The sequence below is a fragment of the Styela clava genome, chromosome 12, assembly GCF_964204865.1.
Source record: "Styela clava chromosome 12, kaStyClav1.hap1.2, whole genome shotgun sequence".
Classification (NCBI taxonomy): domain Eukaryota; kingdom Metazoa; phylum Chordata; class Ascidiacea; order Stolidobranchia; family Styelidae; genus Styela; species Styela clava.
In genome coordinates this window covers 19,541,481-19,556,995 of record NC_135261.1, presented here as the reverse complement: position 1 = coordinate 19,556,995, position 15,515 = coordinate 19,541,481, and the positions used below count along the sequence as shown (strand labels likewise).

The window sequence follows — 15,515 nt, the reverse complement described above, 5'->3', positions numbered from 1 at the left end:
TTATTGGACACGTCAACGGACATAATGATCGTTTTGCATTATTTTTGGACACCTAGTGAAAAACTTAAAAAGTCGCTTTTCTCGTTGATTACTGGACCAATTTCTTCAAAATTTTCAGTGGTTAAAGATGAATTTTTGTTCTAGAAGGCTATTACTTTTATTTATTTCAAATATTTCTGATAGCACTGTGGGATCCGTTTGTTTGACACGTAATGGATTTGTTTTTATGCTGGCACAATTTTTTTTGTTCTTTTGCTCACGTGCTCATCGAACGTCGGTGGTGTGTAACGAAATTCTTGCTCTGCTATGGCGAGCAGCGCCGTAGATACCGGTAGTGTCAAAGGTAAGATTTGCTTTGCTCTGATGAACGTGTATATTTGAGCATTGCTCTTTTGTATTTAGTTAAAGAAATGGTTTTTATTGATATATCTCATTAACTTGCGTTTGAAACTTGTATGAAATGTTAACATTCAAAGGAATTTACGAATTACGAAACGAATAAAAGCTTCTAGGTCGGTCAAATATTTTTACCGAATTGATAAAGACAGCAATGCCCAAATATTTAGACACATAGGCGAAATTGAAGTTGTATACTGCAGTATCGGTAGTCTAGCTTAAATTCAAAAACTCCCGATTTTGCTGACCACCCATCGGATAACTGAAATGAGGTCGCGGAACCACCACATGGTGCGGAATTTATAATTTTGAATTAGTATATGATGACATCATTACACAAAACTTAAATTAAAATCAATTTTCTAGAGTAGTGGTTTCCAACCTTTTATGGCTCGTGAAACCTATCTGGAGTCTTTTAACAACCGTGGCCCCCTTTTCGCCATTCCAAAAAAAAGAAGTCTTATCTAGAGTTTATTGTGTATTTACCCTTTTGATGGTATATAAAAACAAACCAAATGCTAAAAAGATGTTTAATGTACAGCCATATTTATACAAAGGTATTAACAGATAATGAAACTACGGAGAAAATGGTATTTTTTTAGGACGGAAAAGTATGCAAACGAAATACCATTAAAATCAATTTGTCATATAGTATTGTGGCCCACTGCGACTGCTCTGTGGCCTCCTTGGTGGGCCACGGGCCCCCGGTTGGGAACTACTGTCATAGAGCCTAAAGACATTTTGGAAATAAATAAAAGTAATAGCCTTTCAGTGGAAACAACAATATCAATAGAAAAAGCTAATTTTTCAAAACAACAACAAGTATACCAAGAAGCAGAATGCTACAACAACATAATAACAAAACGATTCATCAGTGTGCTTCGTGTGCGATAGTTCCAACAAATGCCATATATTCAAATAGTTTTAATCTTCGATCAGAAGCGAGGCCATGAGGGTAATTTATAAAATTATAATTCCACCCCTCCCGTTGAAAATTACTACTGTATAAGCGATAAGGCCAACAAAAATCTGCAAAGTCATCATTGTATATACCGGCATGGCGACCATCCTGTCATTGGTGACTCAGTATCATAGCGAAGCAAAGTTTACTAAGAAGTACTACTTCCAAGAGAAAGAAAACTCACCGCGAGTAGGCCTAAATGTGGGAGAATCATAAAATACTGGGAAAATGTGGACTTGTGGACCGTTTTGTTAAATTGTTGGTGGTATTCGTCTTGTTGTTGTGAAAAAACATCCTTCCAGCTGCTTGCTTTAAAAAATTTTGCTTCAAAAATTTGAGTGGTTGTTGTTGAAGCTAGTCTATTACATATATATATAATATTTATCTCAAAAATTTCTGTGGGCTCTATGAGATTTGTTTCTCACTTTGAATTTTTGTGTGTTATACACATATCATATGTTTGAATACTGACTACTGTAACGGGACTGTGCCATCTCCTTCTCGTATGACCATAGTTGCAGTTGTTCGTGTTTTTCTTGCGGTATATTATGTGCTTTTCTGCTGATTCATAGTTATTTACTTGCGTCAAGCGACTATAAAACCCACTGTGTGCTTTGCAGCACTCGGAATCTTCCAATGGTGTTACTTAGTTTACAAGCATTCTTTGATAGTGAAACTGTATCTCTGTAATAGTGTAGTTTTCTACATTAGAAATCCAATCCTAGGTATTTTCACAATATACTCTGAATTGCTGATCGACTATATAACATGAACTAATAATTTTTCTTTAGTTTCCTCTCTTTATTCACATTAATCATTGTTACCATGTTATTGCTCAATTTCATGCTCTAATGATCACAACTACAAATGTCAATCAATCACCTGTAACCGGACAGTTGATCGCTTACGATACCCTGAGCATGTTCCATATGTGTATGTGTTCCAAGAAGTTGGACAGATATGTGGAAAGTCACAATCCCCTGATATAATACCCCACAACAGTTTGTCGTTCATATAATTGATGCGTTAAAAAGCGTACAAAAAAGCGGCTGGTGATCGAAACGGTATCAGCATACAGGGGTAAGGCTTTAATTACATGTTGATTGCGCACAATAAGACATAAAACTACCAGTGTGCGTAGTTCATGATAAATGTGCAAACGGCCCCAGCATATTATTTCACAATACATTATAATTTACAAAGCTGATCGTTGATAACAAGAGAAAAGAGCTGGCTGTACCAATCTATGATAGCCCATAGTACCCCACAGCATGGATAACATGAGAAATGTGCAGATCGACAATCTCTTTTCAGTGAACTATTCTTTGGCTATTGGAAATAAACATTTTTCTATAAGATCTGATATTTCCATCTAAAATTCCTCTGTTTTATTTTTATTTATGAAAATACGTTCTATGACACCGTGACGACTGTCTTTCACGTCTCTGTGACATCGTAACGGCTAGTACCGCCTTCGTATATTGAGCATCGCTCTCTTGTTTTTTTATGATAAAATTTGCTCAAAGCTGTGTAGAACGGGAAAGCTTGATTTAATGAGGTGCCGTTATCCAAAAACTATTACAAATGGCAGCAGCATTTTTCACGATTTCATGAGGTATTTAATTCATACCTAAAATTAAAACTGTTCACAAATAAAAACTGACAAATGGCACCTGAAACTGAGTCAATGTCTATAGGCCTGAGTGACAGCTCAAATTTCAATTGATGCGTAATTGGTAATTTATTGCTGATCTGTCATTGTGACCCTGTTAAAGGAAACCGAAGTTATCCGTCAACTCTGTTTCCTTAGATATCTCGGAATTTCGTTTCGAGGTTTATTATATTGCATGAGAAATTTAGTCAGCCATTAAAATTTGTCAGTTTGCGACATTATTCATGATGCATGCGCATGTTATATCAAAGTGGTATGATATATTATATTTAAATGGCATTGCTATTTCTAGCTACAAGCAATCTGTCTTAGGTAATTCTCATTGATATTTTAGTGTTTTGCCGCATGATTACAAAAATATATTATTTGTACTTTTGTTCTTTGTAGCATTGAATTAAAACTGTTTACGTTATTTTCCAACTTGAATCTTCAGGTCAGCTGTTTTCCTCGGTGACCGTACATTTGAACCCATGTGTATATCCGTGGGTTCAATCTATATGCGGGTGCTAAAACCCATGGATTAGGGCTAGTATTGGTTCAAATATCCGTAAAACAAAAAAATAACCATAGGTGCTGTAGTATGCAGGTGCAATGGACGTCAAGAACGGTCAAAAAGCATTTGGATAATGATTCCGCATAACTGAAGAAGTTCTAGTAAATATAAAAGCCATTTGGCATATTTATTTTTCAGTGGCGGTACACTGGCCGTAAGCAGATGCGAGTATTATGTCTGAAAACATTTTTGGAATGGGGGCGTTCAGAAAAACACAACCCAATATAAAATATTCCAAAAATATAAGCGCAGTAATGCAATATTTCGACGATGAGAAAGAGAATTCAGTGCTAACGCCAATTGGAAAGACAGCCACATTTTGTATTCTTTTGAATTTCGGCACTGCTGCTGTAGTACGTTCAGAGAAGCACCCGCCAATGCACGTGCGTATAAGTGAGTTCTATAAGCCACGCAAGTGAAGCACGCACCTACGGGGCACATATCGACGTGCAAAATAAAGAGATAGTACTTGCATTGCCGCGCTACTAGCCACATTCCACTGTATATTCATTCTCATACAAAATTTGACTGGCTCGTCCCGGATATTTTCCAACACTGAAATTTGGACTGTACCAGCATCAATTTTCGCTTTTTTTGTGACCATTTCTTTCTATATTTTCATGGATTCTAACTGTGTTTTCATGGATTCTAGCGGCTAGATCTATAAAAACTTGTCCTCAAATGGCTATAAAATCCCATCAACCATATTTTGTAGCCAGCTAATTGTGCTTGCTTATTTATCAAGTCTCACACATTTTTAGGCAAAAACGTTGATCTTTCTCCTGTTTCGTGTTTGATTGAAAAACTTAAACGACCACTCCGTTTGCGATACCACTGTGTATTTTACATTACAATTTACAAATTGCAACTGGAAATATTTTTTCAATCTTTCCCTGCTAAGACTAATCATTATTAGACTATTGGAGATCCTCATCCATCAACAATTTTGCCGGTATTATTTCCATCAGTATTGAATGTCCGGGTTGCGGTAAAAATTACTTTTCTCATTTTGAAAAAAATTTGTCTGTCCATTGAATAATACCAGGACTTGAAATTTTTTGATCATTCATAATAAAAAACACACTGAATACGTTTTTATTTTTGTCACGTGAAAAATCGTGAATCTAGTTATCAAAACAGCCAATTCCAACAAAATGCAACGTTATTATTCATTAAAGATCCAACTTCGAGATAACATCTAAGTGTCTATGTTTCCATGTTTAATTTTAACAAGCCTTGCCTCCAGCAATTAATAAGAGATAGCCTGCGATGTCGGAAATGTCGCTGTTCAGTCATCAAAACAGATGCTATTTAGTTACATGGAAAATTGCGTTCGTTGGCCAACAGTATTCAGTTGTTTAAAATTAATATAAAAAATAGTAAGAATAGGAATAAAGCCTGATGCTGCGGAAATTGAATCTACCAGGCAAAATGTAAAGAATTTACAGCTATGAAGATAGCTTTGAATGCTTAAAATGATAAACAAAAATGTTCCAAACGTGATTGGAAATGATTGTCAGATTATGATCAATTTTACGAGTTAGAAAATATCTTACTTTGAAATAAATTTCGTTTCATAGATAAATAATAAACTATATCATATAGCCCATAATACTGACATTTTATAGGTGAAAATTATAGGAATTTTTTTCGAGCTTATATTTCAAATCAATTAATTAAGCGGAAATGTGTTCATGCATGGGCACTTTAGGGTTGGAATTTGGTTACTGAAATAAAATAAATGTTAAAGCTCGAACGCGAATTCTTTATATCGTTTCGATAAGTAACTTATTAGCCAAATTGCCGATGATTTTGTTGTGTTAAAATACTTCCTTCTGCACAGTGTTTTCAGAGCTTCAATGTTTTAGAAAATTACCAGAAAGTAATTTTATTTGGGCAATGAACCACAAAGCTATATATATACTTTTAATCAATGCCTACAATGTAGAATTCGAAACGGAACAGTCTACTTCGCCCGCAGGGTTATTGCAAATACTCGCTATTATCGTTTCTCGTACAAAGCTTGGGCAAGCATCGGCCCGAGATATACATAATGTAAAGCATATTTGTCAAAAATTGATAATATATTTACTCTGCTAGAATGATTTTCTACATTTAGTCACTATCCCATGCAAAGCTTTTCAGCTTACCGAGTTCAAGTCATCTAGTTTCTGATTAACAAAAGCGTCTTTCAGGCTGTTTATATCTTATATTAACAAATTACAAGAAAAAGAAATTAGAAAGTGGTGTTTCGATAGGATTATATTTAAAAACAAATATTCTAATTACAAAACATGGTGTTTCAGATAATTTTTAGGTATTAGCATCATGTCAATGCAATAAACCACATTCTAAACCAATAATTTAGTTTGGATAGGTAGTATTAATTAAAGCACAATATAAGCAAAATTGTGTCAGTTTCGTTCGTAATATTATATAAATAGGATGGAGCATACTCTGGTAAAAATGTTTCGTTCGTTTTACGCACAAGTTCGAGGTTTTGAAGCTATGAGATTAAACTCGGGTTAAAATAAAAAGGAGCGTGTCAAGTTACTATCGATATGTATACCAGGAATTGAAGTTATAGGAATGTAGAAACGGAAAACACTAACGACATATATGAATTTAATTTTCTTTTTAAAAAAAAATAGAATTCTAGGCCAATGGTGAGAAATCAATATAATTAATAAGTGTAAAGAACAATATAATAGTGATATAATATGTCACAAGCAAATGGTTTTGAGTTATACGAAATATCAGATTCCATTTTTATCACAGACTGAACTATTGATTTTGAGGAAAATTTTAATCACTATTCTAAATTAACAATTATTATATATTTTTACGAATTTGAGGTGTTTTAGTTTAGGAATTTGCTGTATATTAGCAGACAAAAATAAATTAACATGTTGAAAATTATGGTAATTTGCTTCACGTTTTACGTGGGAATACATGGACAAGATGGTGGTAATTTGAATGTAAGTTACTATTACCTCGTTTATATTATTTTATATATTTATTCTACAAATTTATAGTATTTTCAAATTGCATTTTACATGTTTTGTAACATGATATTGTCAACGGTACCAAAAAAAAAACTTAAGGTTATTGAACAATTGGGTTATTAAATATAAATTATGCAAAGCTTGAGTATATTTAATTCTACTTATCGCGATTTCAATTCAATAAAATTGTTATTTCTTTTATTCAGTCCGTGCTGGCAGGTCTATTCAATAACCCACAAAGCGATCAACAAGATACATCTACGCCTCAGTCAGGATTGCAACTTGGATCCGTTGTTGGTTCTACTCAACAAAATGAAGAGCCAAAACGTAAGTCGTAAGCCGTAAGGCTTTACATAGAAAGTTATTGCATAAAAATCACTTAATGACTCACATAGGTGATTCTTCTGTGGTTAGCATTTTGGCTTATGACTTACTCACGATCGTTGCGTAAACCGACTACAGAGAAATCAATTCAGACGATTGTGAGAGCAATGATACATTTTAGGAACCATAATAATAACAATAATATCTTGATGTTTGGAAGAAAGTATAATGTCCAGGTTGACAGAAGTTCAAAGAAAACACATAAAATGAATATTTGATTCTAAATTAATATTATTGCGACTGTGACACATTATTCGAAAAGTAACTTAAAACTATTTATGATTAATTGCACTGTTTTGTTGATTGCATGTGAGGAAATTAAATATATGTTGAACCATTTTAGTACCTGAAGGAGAAGGCACTTTTGAGTGGTCAGGCTGGGGACAGTGGTCCAATTGTAGAGTAACTTGTGGAGAGGGAGAACGCCTCCGACAACGTGTATGTTATTTTTACCCGGAAAAAGAAAAATCCGGTTCTAGTTCATCATCTGGTGGATTATTTGGAGGTTTGGGGTACGTGTAAATCTGTGACGTGTTTCAGTGACTTTTATTTTGCATAGTCCAATAGATATAAGCTTAATTTTAATGAGTATAGGTTTTGTAATTCGTTTAAAATTGGCGAACTGAAACTGCACACTCAATTAACCTATAATTTTTTTTCACTCAGTAACATGTTTGGAGGTGAAAACGGAATAGGTAGCGTACCATCTGATATCCTTCAGCTTCTCGGCGATAGTGGCGGTGGTGGCGGCCTTTCCAACATCTTGCTAATGTCTAGTCTTATGGGAGGAGGCGGCGCAGGGGGTGGGCTCTTTGGGGGAGGACTTTTTGGTGGAGGAAACACAGAAAACGAGGAAAAGGAGGAAAAAACGAGTTCAAAAGAACGTGGATGCCCCGGTCCGAGGATCGATAGCATAGTAAACTCAATTTACTAGTACATTTTTTTGGCCAATAAAATATCATTTTTTCTAAACCAATATATATGATGCTCGCCGTACCTTGCTCAAACAGTCAAGTTGAAGTCGTTATATTTCATTCGAATTGTGCATCGTAAATGCTGGAGCATCGATAATAATAAATTACTTAAATTATCAGGACAACATAAATCAATTTGTTATATACATTTTATTTTTATTTTTTTGTTATCCTATCCATTTGTTTTCCTATGCGCTATTATACTCGAACAAGTTAAAGCGTATTGAACGAAATATCAAAATGTTTGACATTGTCCAACGTCCTTTTCGCTCAGAAATGTTTCGGAAATCCTTGCCCTGCTGTTGTCGGCAAACCAATAGAAATAAAACCCATCGATACATCTTCATGTCTGGGTGAGTGGGGTTCGTATGGACAATGTACTTCTACTTGTGGAAGAGCAATTCAAATCAGAGCTCGAAAATGCAGCTGCAAAGATCAAAGTAATAATCTCTCCTGTAACGAACCGATGACAGATTCAAGGCCATGTCTCGATAATCCAAGTTGCGGTAAACCTTTTTGTTTTTGAACATTTCTTTGAACATGATTTAATGTGGTAAAAGAAAGTTACTAGTCATGATTTACTAGCTTTGTTTATAATTGGGCTAAAATTGGTTAATAATATGAACTATTTTTACATTTGAGAGTACAAAAATAGTGCCTATATGATAAACAAGAGCAGCTATTTCATAACTGTAATTTTGGGATCATTTTGAAAGAATTAAGCTAAGATTCAGTAATATTGTCAAAAATGGGAATAATATGCATTAAAGTCGGGATTTCCATAAAATAAAATTTTGACTGATATTTACAATTTAAATAAGTTTTTTTCTCTAAAGTAACTTGTAGATGTTGCCTCAAAGCTAGCATTATCGATTTCATAGCAGTATGATAAACTTTGTGCAAGCTCTTATTATTTTGTTGAAACTTCAAAGCACGGACGTTTATGTTTGTACGTTGCTTTTTCAATATTTGACAACCTTCAGACCAGCAAATTTTTGGTAATTTTATGACAATGGATTATTGTTTTCATCTTTGTTATTCCTGACATAATTGAAGCAACAAAAACATTGAATATACGAGACTTATATGTTGGATGATAATATTATGTATGATTTTGTAGAGATCGGAATCGTACCAACTGCTTAACAATTACAAACATTTATGAAGCCTTATATCCAGGCTTGAACATGGAAATGGGATTCCCATGGGATGGGACAGCACACATTGTGTATTTCCCATGGGAGACGTGGGACACGAAAACCGTATGATTTTCGGGGAAATGATGATAAAACATTTCGTTATGGACTTAGGGGTCATATATTTGAGCATAGCTCTCTTGTTAGTTATAAAGAGCAACATATATTCAGCATTAACAATATACTTTGTGAAGGGGCTGATGGACACATGTATATTAGTCAGGAATTTTTTTTAACAAAGTCCGGAAATTTTGTTGTTTTGCATGTCTCTTCGTACATGTCGTCCTATTTAGTAGACGCTAAACCTAAATTTAGCAATATTTATCAGATTTTATTCCAATGGGGATTCCATGGTATGGGATGGGACAGGCATAGTTGCTATGGAAATGGGCCAAAAATACGTCCCATGGACCAGCCTGCTTATATCTTTAAAGCGACATAAAACCAGAAAAACGCGCTTAGTTACGATACTCTCAACTCTGCTGTATCAAAGACTCACACAACAGAAAGCATCGACTGTTGTTGAAATGAATATACAAATTTTGACTATCGATTGATTTGATCTTCTAATAAATATTCTCGTTTAAAAACGACATGATGGAAATTTGATATCTTTTAGCAGAATGGACTTGGCATTATGCATTGTGGTGTTATTGTGTAACAAGTAATGATTGCTGTTGCGCCCATGTTTTGATCCATTCAAAGATTCAACAAAACTGGAAGAGTTTATGTTTATTTATCTGCAGTGGTCGTTACGACGCCTCCTCCAACAACTGAAACAATCACAAAAGAAACCACAACTTCTCCTGCGCCTGCTGGTAAATGGTCACCTTGGGGAGATTGGACCGGATGTCGTGACATCGCCTGTGGAATTGAAATTTCCGAATCAAGATATAGAGGATGTATTGGATCCTGTACAGGAGAGTTTACAGAATCTAGGCCGTGCCCTGTTACACCTTGTTCTGGTAGGTTGCTAGTAAAGCAGTTGTAACTTGACACTGCTATGTTTGCTGTGCGTTCCTATGCTGAATTTCCAAGCTAGAACGTTGGAATTTCATGTAATTTGTTTTTGTGCAAAGCAATGAGAACTCATAGAAGAGTCCAGTATATTAATTTTAAGCTCAAAATAGTTATTTATCAGAAAAGTTTTTTCACATCATCGGTGAGGATGGATGAGTATTTTCAAATATAAGGGATTTTTTGTAACTTGTCTGCTTTTAGTTTCAGTTCCCAAGTGGAGCGAATGGGGTCCTTTTAGTAAATGTTCAGAAACATGTGGACCGGGAACAAAGATTCGATTCAGGGCATGTGACGAAACCGACAAATGTGAGGGGGAACCTTTTGAAATGCAATCATGCGAGGAAACAGAATGTCCGAAGAAAATAGGTATGATATATATAATTGAGTATATGCTCAGAATTCTTGGAATTTTGTAGCGCTATTTACGTAGATTCTTTTCTGAAAAGTAAATTCATTAGCCTGAATGTTATAGTGGTGTCTGATGTTCTTTAACAGGAATTTAATGATGTGTAATTTTAAGTCTGAGTTTGAAAATTTGAACAACAAAAAATCTCCCGTCTCGTGAAATTGTAGATATGCACTGATAGGGATTATCCTAGATTCGATATAATATTTAATAATCATATAGGTTTGATAAGGTACCGAGGCTAAATTCGGGCTTTTCCTTTCATTTTGCCTCATCTTGCAAATACCAGAAACAGACTAAGGCCACGTGAGATAATTCAGATGGCCCGAAGCGTGCCAGCCATCAATATGCACACGACGCTAGATATATTTCCAACAAAACACCTGTTTAATTCGTACTTTGACCTGTCATTTCTCACAGAAGCAAATTGGGGAGAATGGGGTGATTTCAGTGTTTGTACAACAGCCTGTGGTACTGGACAAAAATATAGATATCGCTCATGCAACGGGCCTGGTGAATGTACTGGGCGTACAGTAGACATAGCACCATGTCTGGACAATCCACCATGTGCTGCTGCTACTCCTTGTAAGTATTATATTAATGCAATAATCTTGTTTCACCATATTTTGTTTGCTCGTTACCCAGCGTCATTTGGTTGTACGTTTTGTTAGAATTGATAAACATGTGTTTATCGGAAATATCCATGTAACACGTATTTCTGATTTCCAAGTATTCACGTGAACTAGAACACCGAAATTGTAATTTTAGTTGATTTAAAAATAAGACTACCGCCAACAATAAAGCTCAAAACAGAAGATATTGGCATCCCAAAAACTGAATTTTGTTTAAAGCACAAAACGCACGTCTGAGGAATGGAATATGTTTGAACAGTTATTTTGACATTCCTAAAACCCATGAATGAAGTATTGAAACAATAGCTCGATGATAAAATGAAAGCTTGATATCATAAAGACAGAAGCTGTGAAATTGTTGAATTGCTCAATAGAATCATTCGCATTCAAACAAGAAAGCACAAACTGAGTCGGAGCTATAAAAACTTTTGATCCTCACAGGATTTTATGTTGTTGCAGCCAAATATGACTCTTTGACGACTAAATATTCAATTCATAGCTCATTTCAGCTTTGTTAAGAGTAATTTCACTTGAATAAAAAATAATCTCGAATGTACAAATCAATTGCTTTCAGCTACGAGGTGGAGCGATTGGGGGGAGTATACTTTATGTACAACAACATGCGGAATTGGAACAAAGAGTAGAACACGTTTTTGCATTACTGGAACATGCGAAGGAGACACGATTGAAACTATTGATTGTGAAATTGAACCCTGCAAAGTGATTACAGAACAACCCGGTAAGTGAAATAGTAATTTTCTAATTAATTGACCACGAGAATAGCAGCAATATTGTTGCCTAAATCTTAAAGTAACCGAATTCATCAAGGGTTAAAAACCAAAAATTTATTTGTCATGCTACATCACGATCTTTTAATGCGCCTTCTGCATATTATGTCACACTGGAGCCCAGATTTGATTTTAAAATTGCTAATCATTATTTGTGAAGATAGTTCCATTTCATTTACATAGCCGTTATAAATACAGTTAACTAAGACAAAACCTACATCTACAAAATGCAGTAGAAGTGATATATATTGTAGCGTACAACTAGACAACTTTAGTGTAACAGCTATGTTATATGGACATATTGAGCCGACGAAATATTTGAGCATGTGTGCCTATTTGACAATACTGCAATTATGGCCTTGGCCTATTTTAGAACCTACTGGAGTGTTTTGGGGCGATTACAGTTCGTGGGGAGTCTGCAAGCGTAATTATAATGGAGATGGCTGTACCCAAGAAAGGTATCGGGCTTGCATCGGTGGAGCAACATGTAATGGTATGTTATTGGACTATAGTTTCAACTGCAGCAAGTCAGGATCAATTTAACATTTAGGTCTTGATGCGGGTCCTCTAGTTGTGATTTTATACGGGCTAATATGTGTGTGCATTTCATATAAATTCATCATTTTTTGTCTCTATTTTGATGCAGTGCTTAAAATTTGGAATCTATAACTTAGATCTTCACGTCACCAAATGTTTGCTCGCATATGCAATTTCAAGGCTCTATTTGTAAAGAAGATTTTTGTGTTTTTCTATCAGGATCGTTCTTTGACCGCAGAAGTTGTACATCCGGAGAATGTAGTCTCCCTAATTTGCAGCCAACTGTTATCACAACAACTCCTCCGGACCAGAAAGTTTGCGACGCTACTTCAACTCAATTTCGGCAAGATTGTGGTTTCCCGGGAATTACGAGAGACGTATGTATACCATAACAAATATCTTTGAAAGTGATATAGATATTAATATCATTATGCTGAAGCTAAAGAATATCATGCTAGGAATATAATTGCAAAAGTTTTTAAACTCCTCATTTCATTTTTTTGGTAGTAACTAATATTCGAGGAATGAGCTATTATCGCGCGACTGCTTTGTGTTGTTTATCGCTTACAATCATTGTAAACATTATTCAGTCCGATATTATAAATTTACAGCAATGCTGGGCTAAAGGATGCTGCTACAGCGACCAATATCAAAATCTACCATGGTGCTTCTATGATTCTGTTACTAGGAGTGAGTATTTCAGTTTCTAAGGCATGAATTTGTTATAGCATAAAACTAGAAATACGCCTAGTCTAATTCAATCTTGGAAATTTTCATATATATGTATATAAAAAGCTTCAACTGGTGTTTTTTATCGACAGATCAACAAAATACAGGAATACTCTTATTAGGTGGGTACTACTTTTTTATTACCATTGTTACTCGTTCTCCACTTCATCCGAAGCGCTACCGTAAACATTTAGACTTCATGAACATTACAACAATAACAGTGGTTTGATAGACAGATATCAGTGGTGTATGTTAATGGGTTACAGGTGCGAAGTGCGAAAATCGTGTAAATGGTCTGGCATAACACGATATGTTAAAATTATATATCTTTTTATAGTGATAAAAAAAAATTATTACTTTCATATCACACGTTTTATCACAAAAATTCCTTTGTTGTTAGTACTGTTGCTTTTACATAAACAACAAAATATTAATTTTTTATGTGTTCTTTTTTAATTTCGGCAGGCCCGTCACAAGAAATCGGATCTCCAGTCTTGGTAATGCCAAAATCTGAGGAAAGCTAGATTTGAATTCCGAGTGTACCACGGTCGCATTAAATCGCAGATTATTTCATCAGTACAGAGCATCGTCACTCCTACCCTGCCATTTACCGTGTAATAGATATATGCATAACAAGTAAACATGGATAAAATGTATGCTTCATAATATCATGTTGTATTTTATTAATAAAGTTGTAAAATTCGTTATGTGTGATATATTCTATACCAGTGTTTCCTAACCTGAGTTCGATCAAACCCCCGAGGTCAGGTGATTTCTTACAGGGGTCCGACAAAGATCCTATAACATATTTGTATATCACGAAATCTTTAAAAATATGTCTCCCAGCTTCATTTTAGGAGGGTGTTTCCAAATTTAGCTGGTGGTTAGTATTTTGCCATTAGCGATAAAACTATTTGTAACCACCCATAGAACTGTGTTATATACCGGTATATGAGCCACCTCCTAGATATTTTAATATAAATATATTCAAGTTCGGAACCTGAGGTGTGGTTTCAAACCTCAAAATGAGGGCTGTGTTTAAAATTTTAAAAGAGGTGTTCACCACTTGTAGGAGAGGGGGAATACCACTTAGTCTTTCTGTTACCCAGACTTTTAACTATGAAAATATTACTACTCTAATTCACCGCAGATAACGAATCTAACTTCCGCGTTTACACAACTCATAAAATACCTTAACTCAGTGGTTCTCAACCTTTTACTGACCGCGTACCACTTCACTGTTTTTTACTATGGCCGCGTACCACCGACAAAGCTTCTTTTTTGGTGTGGGGAAAAAGACACAAGAAACGTGCTATGAGAGTATTTTATAATGTGGCACTACATCCTTTGTGTCGTAACACGTAAAACGGACAAAACATGCCCATATCGCTTCATTTCAGGTGGGTAATAGCGGGCGAAGGCGATTTCTATAGACAAGGACTGATAGCGCACCAGCGCTATGGACGTTTCCCCGACCATTGACTACGGAAAAATACTTTACAACTGTAAACTTCATGCTTATTCTGAAAGTGTTTGGATATGTTGACGCATATAAAATGGTTTAAGTGTTTGAAACCATCATTTTTATTAAAATTAATCAACCATGTGCAGTTTGCAGGTACTTATATAGCCAGGGCTGCCATAACGTCATTATTTCTGAGATTTGTCCTTATTTTGAAGATGTATGTATTAGATAATAAATTTGTCCTTATTTCTATTGTACTCTTTTTATGGGTAGAGGTTCTAATATCAGGCACTTAGATTGGTCAAATCGAATGATTGATTTGCTAGAAATGATAATTTACAACCTCATTGATTGCTACGTGCATTCATTATACGTAATAACAGCAAACTTATTGACACAGTGACAAAACAATAGCCTACCGACCAAAATCACTGCGTGTAACCTGAATCAAAATACAACTGAAAAGTGAGATGGAACAGATTGTTTCTAAGAATAAAAAACTGCTGGAGCAAAGTGTTCTTTCTAGTATGATTAGACACTGGTCGCACTACCATGGATACATTTTGTTTATTACATTTCGTTCTTTGTTATTCTACTATTATGTTTCCCTGATGTCCTTATTTTTGGGTTCATATCGATGGCAGCCTTGGATATAGCTAAGTTTTAGCTTTGTCCATCGCAGCATTTGCGAGATTCAATTCAACTAAAGTAAAGCTTCGCGGAAGACATAATAACAATTAAGTTAATTAATTTACAATTATTTTCTTGAAAGACAACTAAAAACTGACAAATATCAC

At 35.0% G+C, this 15,515-nt stretch overlaps 1 protein-coding gene across 1 annotated transcript; it reads left to right on the top strand.

Moving 5' to 3' along the window:
* The first annotated feature begins 6,407 nt into the window (after positions 1-6,407).
* LOC120330134 (SCO-spondin-like) lies at positions 6,408-13,960 on the top strand. The gene is made up of 14 exons (XM_039396975.2): positions 6,408-6,560; positions 6,794-6,914; positions 7,315-7,483; positions 7,638-7,887; positions 8,220-8,451; positions 9,888-10,106; positions 10,363-10,527; positions 10,988-11,152; positions 11,774-11,938; positions 12,361-12,480; positions 12,744-12,901; positions 13,136-13,214; positions 13,346-13,375; positions 13,719-13,960. The coding sequence occupies exons 1-14, from the start codon at positions 6,489-6,491 to the stop codon at positions 13,775-13,777; spliced, it is 2,004 nt and encodes a 667-aa protein (XP_039252909.2). The 5' UTR covers positions 6,408-6,488; the 3' UTR covers positions 13,778-13,960.
* Positions 13,961-15,515: the final 1,555 nt, after the last annotated feature.